The sequence below is a fragment of the Mus musculus genome, chromosome 13 (assembly GCF_000001635.26).
Source record: "Mus musculus strain C57BL/6J chromosome 13, GRCm38.p6 C57BL/6J".
NCBI lineage: Eukaryota > Metazoa > Chordata > Mammalia > Rodentia > Muridae > Mus > Mus musculus.
In genome coordinates, this window is record NC_000079.6 from 67,588,831 (window position 1) to 67,610,437 (window position 21,607).

General features: G+C 40.0%; 1 protein-coding gene across 1 annotated transcript; it reads right to left on the minus strand.

Annotated features, from left to right (window-relative positions):
* Positions 1-608: 608 nt before the first annotated feature.
* Positions 609-20,877, minus strand: Zfp729b (zinc finger protein 729b). Its single transcript, NM_001163246.2, has 4 exons — positions 20,743-20,877; positions 7,819-7,945; positions 6,386-6,481; positions 609-5,085 (listed from the first exon to the last, which is right to left on the minus strand). Exons 1-4 carry the CDS (start codon positions 20,746-20,748, stop codon positions 2,177-2,179), a joined length of 3,138 nt encoding a protein of 1,045 aa, NP_001156718.1. The 5' UTR covers positions 20,749-20,877; the 3' UTR covers positions 609-2,176.
* Positions 20,878-21,607: the final 730 nt, after the last annotated feature.

Genomic DNA, 21,607 nt, shown 5'->3' on the forward strand with positions numbered 1-21,607 from the left:
TACAGAGGAACCCTGTCTTGAAAAAAAAAAAATCAAAACAAAAATTACCCAAAGAAGATATTCTGATACACACAGCCTTTACAACAAACACTGCCCCAAAACTAGATGTCCACTAGATTGTGGAAAAACGAAATGTTGCTCACCTTACAGAAAAATCAACTTGAAATCAGTCATTTATTAAACACTGAAAATGCAAAAAGAAAAAAAAACCAAAAAACCCCCACAAAACACAAATGAACAGAAAAAAACACATATATGATATCTACATTTTAGAAAGGTATTTATAATAGCAAAGGTTATACTGCATATGTGCCTGTTCATGTAGATGTGTAGGTAGGAATATAGGTGAAGAGAGGGAACACTTTTCAGAGAAGGGAGATAAATGGAGGACAATAATGGCAAAAGGGAAAGTACAGGATTCATATGTATTAAATGTAACATTGAAACTTGCATTTGGCAAGAAGATTTAGTAAGTTTTCTCATGGCCGTGATAAAATATCCACACAAGAGCAAGTTAAAGGGTTTAATTTGCATCGTAGTTCAAGGTCATTATCTACCATGGTATCTTACTTACTGTTCTAGTCTTATGAAGAGACACCAAACCAGGATAACTCTTATAAACAAAGCATTTATTGGAGCTTGTTTACAGTTTTGTACATTATCATTATTTTAGAAAGCATGCTTAGGGAACATGGTGGAATGGAGACAGATATGATACTCAAGTAGTAGCTGAGAATTAAGATATAAGCATTAATTCTTGACCCCTGTCTGCATAAAACACAAGCATAATTCCAAAACATAATTTAGGTTTATTTTGTCTGGGTGTATGTATGTATGTATATGTGGGAGCCCACACATGGAGGTCAGAGAAAAATCTGCAGAGGTAATTACCTATTTTGTGGGTACTTGGAATACTAACATGGGTATGGGTCTTGTCTTTTAAGTTTGTTCCCAAACTCATGCTAGCCTTAGCCACAGAGCTTTAATCACAACATTTCTTCCCTTTTCCCCAACCTTACTTTCACCTCCTAAGTAAAATAGCCTACAACTTGAAAGGTCCATATAGTATTTAATAATTACAACATTATGAGACCACAGTCCATGTGTTATGTGAGACTCAAGGCAATCTCTTATGTGTGATCTATTACAACATAAAAACAAGTGACTACTTTTGCAACAATGGTATAGAAGTGTTCTGATTCTCAAACAGAAGAAACAAAAGACAGCAAGGAAAGATCAGCCTCAAATCCAGAGAATAAACAGTCTGACATTTGTATTTTTGACATGGTTGTGTGAATGATTCCAAAGGCTTTATTTACCACATTTCTCAATCTTACATAGTTTCCATTCAGCAGAAAGCTTTCGATAACTTAGTGTCTGAAGAAGTGTTAATGTACTGTGAATATTTTTAACATTTGTACTATTTCACTCCAGCTTGGAGTACCTTGTGTTGAGACATACAAGAAAGTCTATTAAAGGGTTTGCAACATTTTTCACATGAGGCATTTCAGTCTTGTATGAACTGAGGTGTTTTACAGTTCTTAGTAAGTACAAAAGACCTTGGAACATTCTTCACACTTGTGTGGTTTCTCTAACAGATGAATTCCTGAATGTTGCTTAAGACCAGAAGACAAGTAATAGTTTTTGCCACATTCTCCACAATTGTAATATTTCTGTACAGTAGGAATTATCCTGTGCTCAGCATATGCTATGGAACTTCTGAAGTATTTGCTACATTCTTTAGAGTTGTATGGTTTATCTGCAGAATGGATTCTTTCATGATCCCTAATGTTTTTGTTGAGCACAGAAGGCCAGGATACATACTTTATACTTGTAGGTTTGTTTTTTTGTTTTCCTGAGTGACTTCTCCTGTATTTAGAAAGTAATGTTGGACAATGGAAATCCTTGCCACACACTACACACTTGTAGGGATTTTCTCCTGTATGAATTTTCTTCTGTACCAAAAGTGATGATGAAATTTGAGGCCCGTCTACATACTTCAGACTACTACTGTTTCTCTCCTGTGTGAATTTCATTTTTTCTTTTCTTTTGGTACCAAGCAATATACCATCAATATTTTTTAAAGATTTGTTTATTTTATGTATATGACATCTCTATCTGCATGTACATCTGCATACCAGAAGAGGGCATCGGATGGTTGTGAGCCACCATGTAGTTACTGGGAATTAAACTCAGGACCTCTGGAAGGGCATCCAGTGCCCTCAACTCTAGACATCTCTCCAGCACCATGAATTGCCTTATGCTTGGAAAGTCGTGACGGATAATGGAAGGCCTTGCCACACACTTCACATTTGTAGGGCTTCTTTCCTATATGAATTATCTTGTGTTTAGAAAGTAATGATGCAGAACAGAAGGCCTTGCCACATACTTCACACTTGTATGGATTCTCTCCAGTATGAGTTTTCTTGTGTTCAGAAAGTGACGATGGAAAACGGAAGACATTTCCACATACTTCACACTTGTAGGGTTTCTCTCCTGTGTGAATTTTCTTATGATTGGAAAGTTTTGAAGGATAATGGAAGGCCTTACCACATACATCACACTTGTGGGGTTTTCCTTCCATATGAATCATCTTGTGTTTAGAAAGTAATGATGGATAATGGAAGGTCTTGCTACATAAGTCACAATTGTAGAATTTTTCTCTAGTATGACTTATCTTGTGTTTAGAAAGCAATGATGGAAAATGGAAGGCCTTGCCACATTCTTCACACTTGTAGGGTTTCTTTCCTGTATGAATTCTCTTGTGTTTAGATAGTGATGATGAAAAGCGGAAGGCCTTCCCACACACTTCACACTTGTATGGTCTCTCTCCTGTATGAATTATCCTGTGTTTAGATAGTGATGATGAAACATGGAAGGCCTTGCCACACACTTCACACTGGTACGGTTTTTCTCCTGTATGAATTCTCTTGTGTTTAGAAAGAAATGATGGATAATAGAAAGCCTTCCCACAATCTTCACACTTGTAGGGTTTTTCTCCAGTATGAATTCCCTTGTGTACTAATAGTAATGATGCAATGTGGAAGGCCTTTCCACATACATCACACTTGTACGGTTTCTCTCTTGTATGAATTTTCTTATGTTTAGAAAGTCTTGATGGATAATCGAAGGCCTTCCCACATACATCACAATTGTATGGTTTCTCTCTTTTATAAATTTTCTTATGTTTAGGAAGTCTTGAAGGATAAACAAAGAACTTGCTACATACCTCACTGTTATAGTGATTCTCACCTGTATGAATTATCTTGTGTTTAGAAAGTAATAATGGAATGCAGAAGGTTTTTCCACAAATCTCACAACTGTAGGCTTTTTCAACTTTATGAATTCTCTTGTGTTTAGAAAGTGATGATGGAGAACAGAAGGCCTTTCCACACACTTCACACTTGTATGGTTTCTCTCCAGTATGCATTTTTGTATGGCTAAAAAGTCTTGATGGATAATGGAAGGCCTTGTCACACACTTCACACTTGTAGGGTTTTTTTCCTGTATGAATAATCTTGTGTTTAGAAAGTAGTGATGAATAATGGAAGGCCTTGCCACATACTTCACACTTGTAGGGTTTTTCTCCTGTATGAATTATCTTGTGATGAGAAAGTTTTGATGGAACATGAAATGCCTGGTCACATATGTCACACTTATAGGGTTTTTCTCCTGTATGAATTATCTTGTGTTTAGAAAGTAATGATGGATAATGGAAGGCCTTGCCACAAACTTCACACTTGTAGGGTTTTTCTCCCGTATGAATTTTCTTGTGTGCAGATAGTGATGATGGAAATCGGAAGGCCTTCCCACATTCTTTACACTTGTATGGTTTCTCTCCTGTGTGAATTCTCTTGTGTTTAGATAGTGATGGTGGAAAACAGAACGCCTTTCCACATACTTCACACTTGTATGGCTTTTCTCCTGTATGAATTCTCTTATGCGTGGAAAGTCTTGATGGATAATAGAAGGCCTTCCCACATACTTCACACTTATAGAGTTTTTCTCCTGTATGAATTGTCCTGTGTTTAGAAAGCAGTGATGAAACATGGAAGGCCTTGCCACATACTTCACATTTGTAGGGCTTCTCTCCTCTACAAATTTTCTTATGTTTAGAAAGTCTTGAAGGATAAACGAAGGCATTGCTACATAATTCACTGTTATAATAATTATCTCCCATATGAATTCTCCTGTGTTTAGAAAGTGATGACAGAGAACGGAAAGCCTTTTCACATACTTCACACTTGTATGGTTTCTCTCCTGTATGCATTTTTGCATGGGTAGAAAGTCTTGAGGGATAATCGAAAGCCTTGCCACATACTTCACACTTGTAAGGATTCTCTTCTGTATGAATTATCTTGTGCTTAGAAAGGAGTGATAAAATGCGGAAGGCCTTCCCACATATTTCACACTTGTATGGTTTCTCTACTGAATGGATTTTCTTATGGTTGGAAAGTCTTGATGGATAATGGAAGGCCTTGCCACATACCTCACACTTGTAGGGTTTTTCTCCTCTATGAATTATTTTGTGTTTAGAAAGAAATGATGAAATGTGGAAGGCCTTGCCACATTCTTCACACTTGTATGGTTTCTCTCCTGTATGAATTCGCTTGTGTTTAGAGAGTATTGATGGATAATGAAAGGCCTTGCCACATACTTCACACTTGTATGGTTTTTCTCCTGTATGAACTCTCTTGTGTACCAAAAGTAATGATGGAAAGTGGAAGGCTTTTCCACATACTTCACACTTGTATGGTTTCTCTTCTGAATGAATCTTCTTATGTCTGGAAAGTCTTGATGGATGTTGGAAGGCCTTGCCACACACTTCACACTTGTAGAGATTCTCTCCTTTATGAATTATCTTGTGTTTAGAAAGTAATAATGGAATGCAGAAGGCCTTGCCACAAACTTCACATTTGTAAGGTTTTTCTCCTGCATGAATTGTGCTCTCTTCAGAACTTAATGATGGAATATGGAAGGACTTGGCACGTTCTTCACTCCTGTAGGGCTTCACTTCTAAGTCAATTATCTGGTGATTTTGAAACACTTTGGACCACTCAAAAACTTTTCCATATTCTCTGCATTCTGTGGAGAAACGATTGAGAAATTAATAAAAGCAGAGTAAAATTCTGTAAATTTATAATGTTTCTCTTTAAAAACCAACATTTCTCACTTGTCTTGTCTTACTTGCACTTGTCTTTATAAATGATAAGCTACATTCATTTTTTTACACCTGTATTCAATGAAGCCTAATTTAAAACAGAAGTGGAAATCAAGTAGCCTCCCACTGACAAAAGAAGACCATGACAACACAGAAATGGAAACAAGGGAATGTTAATCAAAGTCAAATATGAAACAAAAACATAAAATTAACAAAGAAAACCCATTATGTTAACACAAATCAGCCCCTTACACAAATACAGAAATTTTATGACTAGATAAAAGCAAAGTATAAAATAGTCTAACTTTGAAAACACCCAAATAAACAATATTTCTACATATTTTATATATATATATATATGAGTATGATATACATACATGCATTACAATTTTGTTTCAAAGTTTTGAAAAATAAATTTCAGTGGTTCAAGAAAGAAGTTTATGCATATCGTTAGGCTTGGTGGGTTTGCGCACTATGTAAAGATTTTTCTGCCTGGTATCTACTTGCCATCCATACATGGTACTGTAATATTTATTCTAAGAATTTCCTTTATCAAGTTTGTGTAAAGTTTGTTTCCATGTTATTATCTAACTTGTCAATAAAACTGATCAGCTAATAGACCAGCTCTAGAGAAGAAAGAGTTAGACATCTGCCAGCCCAGGGAAGAAGAGACAGAGGGAGGGCAGGGTGTGGGGTGGAGGAGGGAAGGAAAGGAGTCACTTCCAGAGAGCCATCAGGTAAAGACACCTGAAGCCCAGAAAGCCAGATCAGTACAAAAATGTAAGTATCCTGATTATTTTGAGGTAGCCAGATTAAGTTAGAAGATTAGAATTGATCATTAACTACCCAGTGATTGTCTTGTGAATCTTATAAAAAGTTTCTGTCTCATTCATTTTGGAGCTAGCCAGAAATAGAGACAAATTTTCACTTTTAAAAATGAATGTCCATATATCTTATATAAAAAAAAAAACATCCAAGTTAAAGACTACTTAGAAATAACAGAGCTTTGGCTGTCCTGGAGAACACAAGTTAATCTAATGGTGGAAGGAAACAAAGCTTATGAGATTCAAAGCATCCTTAACATTAGATAATTTCCTTTCAAAGAAAAAGACAGAAAAATATAGCTTTAAAAGATGATTTTTACCACAATACTGTGTCTCAATGGCTTTATATTAGATCTTAGAATTTCCCACTCTGTTCTCTGATCCCCTCCTCCTGACACACCTGGGAGCATAGAGGTAGCTGCTCCTCTTTTCACATCTGAAGGCTCTTGTATTTGCTCCAGACATGTGACCAGATATGGCTTAGACGAAGTAAGACCTGTTTGTGGAAAAAGGAAACAATATTGTTAGAGTATTCACCTCAGAAATAAAATGTCCTTTCTAAGACTGTGTATAAGATAGAAGATACAATAGAGGAATATAGAGGATTCATTTTTCCCATGTTTTCTGATGGGCACACCAGAATCCTTAGGAGAAACTTAGGACGTCTGTGTCCTGAGCTTCATGTCCCTTAGTTACAAGGACAATTTTTAAAACTGAAGTGTGTGAGAGTCTCAGTAAGGTGTACCACTTCTGTTCTAATAAAAATGAAACATTTAAGAGAGTTGGGGGAAGAGGAACCAACACCAGAAGAAATAGTTTTAAGGTATATAAATAATGTTAATTTCCTTAAGAGCAGCCCTATGAACCTCTCTGTTGGAAGCACAAGCTTCCATGAGGTACTGTACAAAGCGAGCAACTTTCATGCTGACAGTTAAGAGTTCTTCATGGAAATATGTAGCAATGGGGAATGAGGAACCAGGGATAGCCACTGGAGGCTTCCAGGACCCAATGGGGATGACATTAGCAGAAATGAAGAGTAAGGGGGAGACAAAACTTGTAGAGACCACCTCCAGTAGATAGGCATGGATCCCTGTCGATGGATGGGGCCACACACCCATCTCAAAGTTTTTAACTCAGAAATGTTCCTGTCTAAAGGAAAGTCAGGGACAAAAAATGGAGCAGAGACTGAGGGAAGGGCCATCCAGATACTGCCACACCTGGGGATTCATCCTGTCTTCAGAAACCCTACCCCGACATTGCTGCTTTGGCCAAGAGTCCCTTGCTTTCAGGAACCTGGTGTGGCTGTCCCCTGGGATGTTCTGACGGCACCTGAACAATGCAGAGGCAGATGCTCATAGCCAACCATCAGAGTGAGCTTGGGGACCCCAGTGGGGGAGCTGAGGGAAGGACTGGAGGAGCAGAGGGGGATTCAACACCTTAGGAAGAACAATGTCAGCAGGCCAGACCACCAAGTGCTCCCAGGGACTAGACCACCAACTAAGGAGTGTACATCCATGGCTCCAGATATATAAGCAGCAGAGGATGGCCTTATCTGACATCATGGTAAGGGAGGCCCTTGGTCCTGCGGAGGTTTGATGCCCCAGCGTAGAGGGATGCTGGAGAGGTGGCCAGGTGAGACTGAGTTTGTGGGTAGAGGAGCAACCTTATAGAGGCAAAGGGGAGGGAGGAGAAGGTAGATGGGATGGGATGGGGTGGGGCGGCTTGTGGAGAAGCAAACAGGAAGTGGGATATTATTTGAGATGTAAATGAATGGAATGATGAATTAAAACAACAACAACAACAAAAAAAGTTCTTCATGGACGCTCTCCTCACCCAGGAACACAAGATTGTCATAATTCTCCAACATCACATTCCTGTACAGTTTCCACTGAGCAGGATCAAGGCATTCCCTCTCCTCTGCAGAGAAATCAATGGCCACATCCTTGAATGACAGCATTTCCTAAAAAACAAAACAAAACAAAAAAAGGAAATAACACACATTGTTGGGGGTTGATCTGGTGCTTCTATGTGCTCAAATGATACTATAAGATCTTGTAGCCAGAAGACAAGCAAAATTCTAACATACTCCAGTATTTACTGTGTAAAACTAGCTCCCCAATTTTAAACTATTGGTTAAATAAAACTGGCAACAGTCAATTATGGGGTGAAATAGAGGTTGGTAGAGCTTCAGTGACCAGGCTGGGGGTCAAGGTAAGGAACATGATGAGGAAAAACAAAAATAGGGAGGAGAAGGGGAAGATGGGAGGACATGAGGTCTCCATTAGACATGATAGATTAGGAACAACTCAGGAAAGACTCAATCAGCAAGGAATTGGGAACACATCTGGGGAAGTAGCCAGTCTAGCTTTAAAAAAATAGATTAGGAGTAATTCCCCAGTAATTGAACAAAAAACAAATAAATAAATCATAGTGTTGGTCTCATTCCTTTGGAAGCTAAGCTGGGATAGACATAACTACAATTAACTTACACATCAGATTAATTATCACTATCAATAATAACATAAATACAAAGAGGTATCATATGTTCTGTATAAAATCTAAAGGTGGCTCTGAGTAAGAGCTAGAAGCATTTCTGATATAGGGAAGTAAAATCCATAAAATACTACTGATGTGATGCTAGGGGCAACACAGGATTCATCTCTAAGGGAAGTGGATGACAGAAGGTCCGAGAATCTTGCATGGTCTAACACTTTTAAGGACCATACACTGGAGAACAAGGACAACTACAGTAGAGTGTGCTGGGGCTGGAGAGATGGCTCAGCAGTTAAGAGCACTGGCTACTCTTCGAAGGACATGGGGTTGATTACTATCTCCCACATGGCCACTCACAACTGTCTATAACTCCAGTTACAGAGGATCAGACATTCTCTCAGACATGAAAGCAATCCTCCTTTACTATAAAGCATAGAAGATCTGTGCCAGTGATTTCAGGCAGACAAGCACCTGGTATAGGTAAGTCAGTCAGAAGGCACAAGAAGTACGGTCACACAGCATGAGAGACTTGTCTATTTATGACTAAATCAATAATTTCCTTTCCCATCTGATAAGAGTCTTGCTTTTAAAAACAGGATTCCTATGTGAATACAGTTGACCTTCCTCAACCTTATTTGTCTGCTACAACACACAGAGGAATTTTTTTTTTTTTTTTTTTTTTTTAGGACAGCATGAAAATCTGTCTAGCTTAAGCAGACAATACCAGAAAGGAGAAACCTGGATGGGGCTCCTAGAAGCAGCACCCACTTCCTCATTCGCAAGCCCATTGCATGTCTCTAACAGTTTCAAGCCAGGTTTCTCTCTTCACATAACCCCCATCCCATGTTTCCAGGAGAGCTGGTGCCCATCTCTGTGTGTACTAATAAGCAGCCTCAACTGTTGTTTTCAACCTCTTTCCTGCCTTTCTTCTTTTTGATCTGTGTTCACAAATCTAACATAATCCATATTTTCACAAATGACCATATTGCATGCTGTAACATCACCAAATAATATCACAAATTAAGCAGTGAATTGAGGAGCAGAACAGAGAGAAACTGTGTACCTTAATGTCCTAAGTCTTTTAATTTTATGTGTAATTAATTCATTCAAATTAAAGATGTTCACTTGTAACCACATTAAGATAACCTCAAAATTACCAAAAAGAAGAATATAAAGAAAAATAATGTATTGAGTTAAGGAATATAGAGCTGTTTCATAATGGAAAAGAATAGAGGAAGCTGTTATAAAGTCAGACACACAAAACTAATAAAACAACAATTACTTTTGCAGTATGTACGCTGACTGGTAGGTCATGCCTGTATTTTTTTCCTATAAACCATATGACCAGATTTCATAGAAAAACAATATAAAAGATCACGCTGGTATTTTCATTCACTATCCTACAAGATTTCTAGAAACATTTGCCAATACACATTACTTAGACGAACACTAGGAACCAAATTTTACAAGTACAATCATAAACTTCATCAAAGAGTACAAACATCTCTTAAAGGTATGAAGAAACATCTCAATGCCATTAAAGACAATGAAAGGAAATATATAGGAAATGTTAGACACTGTGAAAATAACAGGCATAGATGAAGGAGAAAAACCTCCAGGCAATGGCATAAATTGATCTTCAAAAGGCTATAAAAGAAAAAAACAATAAACAACTACAACAACAACAAAAGGTTGCAAAGAGAATACAGAACATCACAAAAACATCCACCATGACCAAGTTGGTTTTATCTCTTAAATGCAGAGATAGTTCACCATATGCAAGTGAATAAATGCAAAAAATGACATAGTCTTATAGACAATAAACACATGGTCATCTCAAGAGGGGCAGAAAAGTCTTGGACAAACTCCAATATGCTTTCAGGGTGTAAGTGCTACAGAATGTGAGACTAGAGGAATGTTTCTTCAAGGGAAGGAATGTAAACTCTGTTTTCCATACAAAGCTTAGAGCTGATTACTAGTCTACTTAGTCACTTATGATATGTATTTTGCTAACTTTGTTCCTCTAGGACATTTAGGTATGTTTTTTTGTGCTTACAGTACTGAGGTAATTATCACCAGAAGAGTTTACACCTAATTGTGCTAGTGCTTGAATATGCCTAAAACAAACAAGTGGACATCAGATTCCCCCCATTTGAACAAACAACTACTAGTGAGTTGTGTTGGGCAGACTGCCTTCCTGCCTCCCCTGCCTTGGTATTCTGCTGCAGGGATGCTGTTTGCGAGCATAAGAAAGGGAATGGAGGGTACATATGAGTGCATGGGGAAATTGGGAAGAATTGTGGGGCAATAATTAGGGAAGTAGAAGAACATAAATAGGGGTCTGAAAGTAACCTTGAACCTTCAACCCCAGCTCCCTACCAGCCTGCAGTCTCTCTTGGTAAACCCAATAGTGGTCACCCTGATACCTAAACCACACAAAGACTCAACAAAGAAAGAGTATTTCAACCACTTTTCCTCATGAATATTTTTTTTTCTTTTTTTGGTTTTTCGAGACAGGGTTTCTCTGTGTAGCCCTGGCTGTCCTGGCACTCACTTTGTAGACCAGGCTGGCCTCGAACTCAGAAATCCGCCTGCCATCAACATTGTAAAAATGGCTATCTTGCCAAAAGCAATCTACAGAGTCAATGCAATCCCCATCAAAATTCCAACTCAATTCTTCAACGAATTAGAAGGAGCAATTTGCAAATTCATCTGGAATAACAAGAAACCTAGGATAGCAAAAAGTCTTCTCAAGGATAAAAGAACTTCTGCGGAATCAACATGCCAGACCTAAAGCTTTACTACAGAGCAATTGTGATAAAAACTGCATGGTACTGGTATAGAGACAGACAAGTAGACCAATGGAATAGAATTGAAGACCCAGAAATGAACCCACACACCTATGGTCACTTGATCTTCGACAAGGGAGCTAAAACCATCCAGTGGAAGAAAGACAGCATTTTCAACAATTGGTGCAGGCACAACTGGTTGTTATCGTGTAGAAGAATGCGAATTGATCCATACTTATCTCCTTGTACTAAGGTCAAATCTAAGTGGATCAAGGAACTTCACATAAAACCAGAGACACTGAAACTTATAGAGGAGAAAGTGGGGAAAAGCCTTGAAGATATGGGCACAGGGGAAAAATTCCTGAACAGAACAGCAATGGCTTGTGCTGTAAGATCGAGAATTGACAAATGGGACCTAATGAAACTCCAAAGTTTCTGCAAGGCAAAAGACACCGTCAATAAGACAAAAAGACCACCAACAGATTGGGAAAGGATCGTTACCTATCCTAAATCAGATAGGGGACTAATATCCAACATATATAAAGAACTCAAGAAGGTGGACTTCAGAAAATCAAATAACCCCATTAAAAAATGTGGCTCAGAACTGAACAAAGAATTCTCACCTGAGGAATACCGAATGGCAGAGAAGCACCTGAAAAAATGTTCAACATCCTTAATCATCAGGGAAATGCAAATCAAAACAACCCTGAGATTCCACCTCACACCAGTCAGAATGGCTAAGATCAAAAATTCAGGTGACAGCAGATGCTGGCGTGGATGTGGAGAAAGAGGAACACTCCTCCATTGTTGGTGGGATTGCAGGCTTGTACAACCACTCTGGAAATCAGTCTGGCGGTTCCTCAGAATATTGGACATAGTACTACCGGAGGATCCAGCAATACCTCTCCTGGGCATATATCCAGAAGATGTCCCAACTGGTAAGAAGAACACATGCTCCACTATGTTCATAGCAGCCTTATTTATAATAGCCAGAAGCTGGAAAGAACCCAGATGCCCCTCAACAGAGGAATGGATACAGAAAATGTGGTACATCTACACAATGGAGTACTACTCAGCTATTAAAAAGAATGAATTTATGAAATTCCTAGCCAAATGGATGGACCTGGAGGGCATCATCCTGAGTGAGGTAACACATTCACAAAGGAACTCACACAATATGTACTCACTGATAAGTGGATATTAGCCCCAAACCTAGGATACCCAAGATATAAGATACAATTTGCTAAACACATGAAACTCAAGAAGAATGAAGACTGAAGTGTGGACACTATGCCCCTCCTTAGAAGTGGGAACAAAACACCCATGGAAGGAGTTACAGAGACAAAGTTTGGAGCTGAGATGAAAGGATGGACCATGTAGAAACTGCCATATCCAGGGATCCACCGCATAATCAGCATCCAAACGCTGACACCATTGCATACACTAGCAAGATTTTATCGAAAGGACCCAGATGTAGCTGTCTCTTGTGAGACTATGCCGGGGCCTAGCAAACACAGAAGTGGATGCTCACAGTCAGCTAATGGATGGATCACAGGACTCCCAATGGAGGAGCTAGAGAAAGTACCCAAGGAGCTAAAGGGATCTGCAGCCCTATAGGTGGAATAACATTATGAACTAACCAGTACCCCGGAGCTCTTGACTCTAGCTGCATATGTATCAAAAGATGGCCTAGTCGGCCATCACTGGAAAGAGAGGCCCATTGGACACGCAAACTTTATATGCCCCAGTACAGTTGAACGCCAGGGCCAAAAAGGGGGAGTGGGTGGGTAGGGGAGTGGGGGTGGGTGGGTATGGGGGACTTTTGGTATAGCATTGGAAATATAAATGAGCTAAATACCTAATAAAAAATGGAAAAAAATCCAAAAAAAAAAAAAATCCGCCTGCCTCTGCTCCTGAGTGCTGGGATTAAAGGTGTGCGCCACCATGCCCAGCTCCTTATGAATATTGATGCAAAAATACTCAATAAAATGATCACAAACCAAATCCAAGAATACACCAAAAACATAATCCACCATGATCAAGTAGTTTTCATCCCAGGAATACAGGGATGGTTCAATATATGAAAATCTGTCAACTTACTCCATTATATAAACAAAATGAGACAACCAAAAGTTATATGAAAATCTCCAATGCTGAGAAACCCTTTGAGAAAAATCAAAACCCCTTCATGTTAAAAGTCTTGGAGAGATCAGGGATATGAGGTGCATACCTAAACATAATAAAAGTAATATACAGCAAGCCAATCTTAAGTTAACATCAAATTAAATGGAGAGAAACTTAAAGTATTTACACTAAAATCAGGGACAAGACAAGGCTGTCCACTCTCTCCATGTCTCTATAATATACTACTTGAAGTTCTAGCCAGAGCAATTAGAAAATGAAAAGAGATCAAGGGGATACAATCTGGAAAAGAAAAAGTCAAAGTATAGCTATTTACAGATAATATGATAGTATATCAGTGACCGCCCCCAATAAACAAACAAAAAAACTCTACCAGAGAACTTCTAGAGCTGATAAATACCTTCAGCAAAGTGGCTGGATACAAAATCAACTAAAAAATAAATTGCCGGGAGTGGTGGCACATGCCTTTAATCCCAGCACTTGGGAGGCAGAGACAGGCACGTTTCTGAGTTGGAGGCCAGCCTGGTCTACAGAGTGAGTTCCAGGACAGCCAGGGGAACACAGAGAAACCTTGTCTCGAAAAATTAAAAAAAAAAAATCAGTAGCTTTCCTTTATACAAACCATAAACAGGCTAAGAAAGAAATCAGGGAAATAATATCTTCACAATATCTGCAAATAATATAAAATATCTTGGTGTAACTAAGAAATCAAGTGAAAGACCTGTATGACAAGACCTTCAAGTCTCTGAAGAATGAATGTGAAGAAGATATCATAAGATAGATTTCTCATGCACATGGGTAAGTAGAATTAACATAATGATAATGGCCATCTCATCAAAAGCAATCTACAGATTCAATGCACTTCTCATCAAAATTCCCATACAATTCTTTACAGACTTTGAAAGAACAATTCACAACTTCATATTAAATAAGAACAAAACCAAAAAAACCACCCAGGATAGAAAAAACAGCCCTATACAAGAAAAAACTCGCACAGGTATTATAATCCCTGATTTCAAGCTGAACTACAGAGAAAGAGTAATTAAAGAAACCTGTATGGTATTGGTACAGAAATACACAGGTTGACTGAGGAAATCGAACAGAAGACCCTGAAATAACCTACACACCTCTGGACACTTAAATTTGGACAAAGAAGCCAAAACCATATAATGGAAAAGAGAAAGCATCTTCAAAAAAATGGTGGCAATCTAACTGGATATCTGCATGTAGAAGAACAGAAATAGATTCATATTCATCACTCTGCACAAAACTCAAGTCCTAGGGGATCAAAAAACCTCAACATAAAACCAGATACACAGGTTGGAGAGATGGCTCAGCAGTTAAGTGCTCTGACTGCTCTTCCAGACGTCCTGAGTTCACTTCCCAGCAACCACATGGTGGCTCACAACCATCTGTAATGGGATCTGATGCACTTTTCTAGTGTGTGTCTGAAGACAGCTGCAGTGCACTCATATAAATAAAAAATATATCTGTAAAAAAACCAAACCAACAAATACTCTAAATCTCTAAATCTAAGAGAAGAGAAAGTGGGGAATAGCCTTGAATGCATTGGTATAGGAACAACGTTCTGAACAGAACACCAGTAACTAAGGCACTAAAATAAACAATGAGTGGGATCTCATGTAACTAGAAACCTTCTGTAAAGCAAAGGACACTGTCATAATGGCAGCCACCAGAATGGAAAAGATTTTCAGCAACCCTAAATCCCACAGTGGGCTGACATCAATTACATAAAAAAAAAAAAAACTCAAGAAGTTGGACACCAGCAAACCAAATAACCCAGTTAAAAAATGGGTACAGAGCTAAACAGAGAATTCTCAACAGAGGGAAACACTTTAAAAAGGTTCTTTGGTCATGAAGGAAATACAAATCAAAGTGACTCTGAGATTCTACCTTACAGCCACAGCACATGCAGGCAAGGATATAGGTAGGGCATTGGAAACACTCCTTGGTTACGGGTGGGAATGCTAAGTTATATAAAAACTATGGAAATCAATGTGGTGGTTTCTCAGAATAATGGGGATAGTTCTACCTCAAGTCTCAGAGAGATCACTCTTGGGCATATACCCAAAAGATGTTCTACCATACCACAAGGACACTTGCTCAACTACATTTATAGCAGCTCTATTCATAACAGCCAGAAACAGGAAACAACACAGATATCCCTAAGGGACAAATGGATAAAGAAATTGTTGTTCATTCATGCAGCAGAATATTACTCAGCTATTAAAAACAAGGATATCATGAAATTTACAGGCAAATTGATATAACTAGAAAATTTAGATTTTTCAAAACTTACTTTAAGTAGAGTTCTCAAATGTTTCAACCTCCCTTCTAGCCCACATACCAGTGGTAGGGGACAAAAAAGATAAATAGAAAACAGGGGTTATGGCCCTATTTAGAAGTAGTTCCTTGGGGTAGTTCCACTCTTTGTTCTCAGGATATCAGTAGTCCAGTCCAATTACAAAACATCAAGCTTGAATCAGGACACATGGCAAGATCCAACAGAAAGCACAAGGAACCACTGAATTCATATGAAACAGTAGAAGCAGCCAAAATCCCACAGAAGTTCTTTGGTGCATTTCTCGCTATGTAGTGAAGACCAGCAGAGCTTTGCAGGTCCTATCAATGCAGAAGCATCCTCTCACTGTGTGTGGGGTTCTATTTATCTTCTTTCTAAATATCACCCACCTTCTCAAGCATCTGCTCTCAGCAAAACATCACATGCCCTCTGACGAGACAGCTTCCAGCAAAACATTACATGACACAACTGAATTTAAAGAAACTAGAAACTTGCACTTCATCTTCTTGAGTGACGTAGCCAATAACCAAAAGGATATGCATAATAGATACTCACTTATAAGTGGATATTAGCTACAAAAATAGTCATGAGACAATCCACAGATCCAGAGACACTAAATAAAAAGGAGGGCCCAATGGAGGTTGCTTGATTCTCACTCAGAATGGAATTAGTCATCAGAAGTAGATGGAGAGGAAGGGGATTGGGAAGGATATGGGGATGAAGGATCAGGTGTAGGGAAAGCCTGGGAGAGAGGGGCCAAAAGAATGAGTAAAATTTGGTGGTGGGCCAGGTTGAGGAAGGGGATCATTTATGTGATATGCTGGAGATCTGGGATGGGAGAGGCTCCTGTGAGCCTATAGGGGTGACACTAGTTGAGACTCCTAACATTAGGGAAGATGCAACCTAAAATGGTTACCTCCTGTAGCCAGGCAGTACTCCCAGGGGAGAGATGAGGATGCCAAACCTTCAGCTCAAAATGTGTCCTGCCTACAAAAAGTGCATGGACAAAGATGGAAAAGAGACTGAGGAAATAGCCAACTAATGATGGGCCCAACGTGGACAGTTTCCATGGATAAGAACTTTCACTGATACTCTGTTAGGCTTGCAGACAAGCCTGGTTTAACTGTCGTCTGAGAGGACCCATCCAGCGACTCTCTGAAACAGATGCAGAGACCTACAGTCAAACATTATTAGCCAGAGCTGAGGGAATATTGTAGAAGAGTTGGGGAAAGGATTGTGGGATTGGGAGAGGGTAGGGACTCCACAAAAGACCAACGGAGTCAACTACTAACCTGGACCCTTGTGGGTTTCCAGAGAGGGAACCACCAATCACAGAGCATACATGGACTAGACCCACCAGCTCACCTCCACACATATGTAGCATAAAGGCTGCTTGGCGTTCATATGGATCTCCCAAAGCCTGAAGTGGAGGTTATCCCTGACCCTGTTTCCTGACAGTGGACCCTGAGTCTTGATCTGGGCTGCCTCATCTAGCTTCATTGGAAAGGTATGTGTCTACTCCTCCAGTGACTACATGTGCCAGTAGGGGTTGGTCGGGGAGGAAGGAAGTGGTGCATGGGGAGAGGGGCAATGGGAGGGGGTCCTGGGAGAAGACTGGAGGGGCGGGGGCTGTGATTGGGATGAAAAGTAGCTAAATACACAAGTGAATGGACAAGAAAGAAAAGTGTCCTTGAACTCACTGACAGAAATATTTTAAAGGCAGAAAATGACAACAACCTGTCCTTCTTGGGTGTATTCCTTTCTTCTTTTGATGACCATCAAAATCAGTACAAATGAGGTTTCTGCATTCTTTTCATGGCCACTTGACATGCACACAGCCCAGACCAGAAACTGAATGACATCACCCAACGCAGGACCCTTCAGAGTTTCCCAGAACGACCTGTCTAACATGACAAGGTTGCTGCCTGAGTCTGTTAAAATCAGTGAGTCGTTCATTCATACCATCACTCACAGTAACATTAGGATGAAATGAAAAGAGCCTCGAGGAAAAGGGCAGGACTGCAAGCATAGGAGACTGGACTCCTCCCTGAGGAAGAGGAAGGAAACCCACCTTGACAGATTACTGCCTGGATGGCAGTGATACCACATGTGACAGACAGTGGTAGATGTGGTTGTCATTTTCCATTGGCAGAGTCAGATGTTCTGAAAATTTTCAGGTAAAGTCAGACAGCCCATGGGGTCAGGACAGAAAATAACAGAATAGTCAGAGTACAAAGAAAGGCTAACATTCCCTGCTAGTCAAGCAAGGCAGAGAGAATGCCCCCCACCCTAACCGCTTGCACAGTAAATGTAAGCAAGATCCTGATCTTCATCAACATAAGTCGTTAACAAAAGGATGCTAGTGAACTACCAGATTGGTAAGGTTTTAGGATTAGGAAGATATCAAGTGGATGGATTCCCTTCAGGTCACGGGTGCTCAGAACTAAGAGCAACAGAAGTAATTATTACACCCAATACACTATGCTTTAAAAGTCTTTTAAAAACAAGGGGTCTCAAGTAGCTTGGGCTCACCTGAGTTGGCTATGAAGGAGAGAATGACTTTGAACTCCAGGATTCCTGACTCCTCCCCAAAACACAGAAATGAATGACACAATAGGCTTTAGCTCACTTTTCTATCATGGGGCTGATTAATACAAAATATATGACTATTTGGTGTCTGTAAGTTTATATATGAGCACCCTGCTGTACCCTCTCTATGTTGTAAGGAATGTGTTTTGGTGTACAAGGTAGCATGTGATTCCTGACTTCATATACTGTTATATTTTTCCTACAGATTAGCATCATTAACTAGGAAATGTTTATTTATTCTAGATATGGTTGCAAACTCATTGAAAATTCCAGTAGCTAGGACAAGGTGGTCTGAAGCCCATGCTTCCTGACAGTAGACTTGAATGCTGTAAGTCAGGCTCCAGCTCTGGCTCACAAACACTTGGTTTGACTGAAGAGTGATAATATAAGCAAGATCCCCTGAGATAGGGGAGGGGCTGTGGAGGAGAAATCCTGAACCCCACCCCCCCACACACAAATACCTGTGTGTATTCTGTGAATGCAAAACTCTTGTAAGGAGTCTGTGGGTGCAGAGTCTGATGGCCCACGTGGAAGTTCACCGAGGGGCAGAGCCTAGAATTCTGCAGGTTCAGGGTTAGCTGTCTTACCTTGGGCTGGTTTTACCTTCATGGATAGTCAATCCTTGCCTCACTTTGTAGTGGGCCATACAGCTTGTGACAATAGATAAAAACCTCCCAGAATCCACTGACTAGGCAGAACATGAGCTTCTATCAACCCAAAAGCTAAAATCTCATCAGATGGTATCTTAGACATTGAAAATATCTCCAATGTCTCATAGTGCATGACTCCATCAGACTCACACCAATGAATTTTAAATTTTCCTTGGTCAATGACATTATTTGTTCTGTACAACCATGAAACTGATTCCATGTTGGAGTATGGAATTTGGTTTAAACTAAATATATGTTCTCAGATCATGGCTACTCAAATAACTCTGGAATAAACTATTCTCTTAACCCTTTAAGAGGAGAACTGTGCATTTTTGCATGAACATAAACCTACTATGTGTAAACCATAATACCCCAAGTATTTCCTTCCTTCCTTCCTTCCTTCCTTCCTTCCTTCCTTCCTTCCTTCCTTCCTTCCTTCCTTCCTTTCTTTCTTTCTTTCTTTCTTTCTTTCTTTCTTTCTTTCTTTCTTTCTTTCTTTCTTTCTTTCTTTCTTTCTTTCTTTCTTTCTTTCTTTCTTTCTTTCTTTCTTTCTTTCTTTCAGCATTCTTTTGCTGACATACCAGAAGAGAACATCATATCCAAATATATATGGTTAGGAGCCAACAAGTGCTTGCTGGGAATTAAACTCAGGACCTTTGGAAGAACAGGCAGTGCTCTTAACCACTGAGCCATCTCTCCAGCCATATCTTACAGCTTTTCAGATACAGTTGAAAAAATTGGAGAATTCTTTCTAAAACTATTAAGAAGGGTGTGTCACTAAACCTGAATGTCACATTGAGGGACAAAGGAAAATTTAAAAGAGTTCAGACACTGCTGATAACGTGAACACAAAGATGAAAAGCACGTGAAGAGACAGCAATGTACAGACTCTGGCAGATTAGAGAAATGTACAGATCCTAGTAGATTAGAGAGCAATGCACAGAGCCTGGCAGATTAGAAAGCAATGCACAGAGTCTGGCAGATTAGAAAGCAATGCACAGAGCCTGACAGATGAGCAGAGCCATTTCCCCCTTCCCTTTCAGACTTTCCACCCCACCCTGAGGTCTCTCATCACACCAAGTCGTCTCTCACATCTGAAAAGGAGCCCAAATTTTGGACACAACACATACTCAGAACTGTTGAGGTATTATTGTCTAGTTATTAATCTTTAGTGTAAAATCCTATTTATTTGGATTTTGCAAACAGTGCTTCATACCAACTACAAGATTATTTTGTGATTTTATAGCCATGTATTGTCGCATTCAGGTCACAAAGGTGTCTATCAGAAAATCTTATTTGAATCAGGGCATCCATGAGTCGAACAATTCGTTCCAAAGGAACTAACATCCCACACGACAGTTTGCCCTCCCTCACAGGATTCTTGCTCCTTGGACACTAGGAACTTTAGGAAGCTGCTTGAGCTCAAACCAGAAGTAGACTCTAGGACATAACATACAGAGGGCGCTACATGTCCAAGTGCTCTGTATGTCCTGAGAATCTGACTACAGTCACGTGAGAAGGGGTCAGCTAGGTAATGATGAGTGCGCTCTTGTCAGCATCTCAGGAACAGGCAGTCAGCAGACCCAGCCTGCCCTTGCCATCCTGTTGTTTTCAGTCTTCTCCCCTTCAAACCTGTGCCCAGGCGCAGCGGCCCAGCCTAGGTCAGCAGCTTCCTGCCTCACAACAAGCCCGAGCCAGCTCCCTCCGTGCCCTACCTGCCACCCTGCACAGCCCCTCAGACCTGAAAGATGGCGCTGCTCCCTGCACTAACCTCCATGTCAGAAATCCAGATGCAGCGCTGAGGAGGACAACTGCACACATTTGAGGAGTGAAGTTTGAAGAATAAGGAAGTTCGATTCCGGCGGCCCTTTCTGATGATGTCACAGGACCCGGGACTACATTTCCCACAAGTCAGTTGGAAGGATTTACAGGGAACCCCCCCCCCCCCCCAAGAGGTCTTGTGCATTGCCTGCCTTGCAGTCCAGCTGTGGGCAGCTGAAGTTGGAAAGAACCAGGCTGCCGCACGTGGCAGCAACAGGGAAAGTGGGCGTTTAAAAAAGTCTTTGTTTGCCGGGCAGTGGTGGCGCACGCCTTTAATCCCAGCACTCGGGAGGCAGAGGCAGGAGGATTTCTGAGTTCGAGGCCAGCCTGGTCTACAAAGTGAGTTCCAGGACAGCCAGAGCTACACAGAAAAACCCTGTCTCAAAAAAAAAAAAAAAAAAAAAAACCAAAAAAAAAAAAAAAAAAAGTCTTTGGTCACAGCACGCGATGTTAGCCTGTGAGCTGAGCTTTTCATAGTAATGTTTATCGCATTTCCTTGTTATCTCTGTTAAAACATTGTGATTTTAAAGCTTCGATTTTTTGTTTTGTTTTGTTTTTTTAAAGTACAGAACTACTTATGGAATGTTACTACCGAGTGGAAAATTCATGCTTTCATGGTTTACTTAAAATATGAAAGCAGGAAGTTAATATAAGAGTGGGCATTATCTCTTTAAGACGCTATGGAAACCATCCCAGGTGCTTAAGACAGAATTAGAAATCAAACTGAGTCACCACCAAGTGTTTTCTGAGCACTTGCTTTCCTCCTCTGAATCTCTCCCAAGAGGAGGGGCAGAGCTCCTTGGATCACAATGGTG

What these genes read in the sequence shown, in the direction of transcription:
- Zfp729b (NM_001163246.2), bottom strand. An exon ending in TGACAATCTTGTGTTCCTGG is followed by an intron (nt 6,482 to 7,818) that starts GTGAGGAGAGCG and finishes TTCCACAAACAG; the next exon opens with GTCTTACTTCGTCTAAGCCA. An exon ending in AGCTACCTCTATGCTCCCAG is followed by an intron (nt 5,086 to 6,385) that starts GTGTGTCAGGAG and finishes GTTTCTCCACAG; the next exon opens with AATGCAGAGAATATGGAAAA.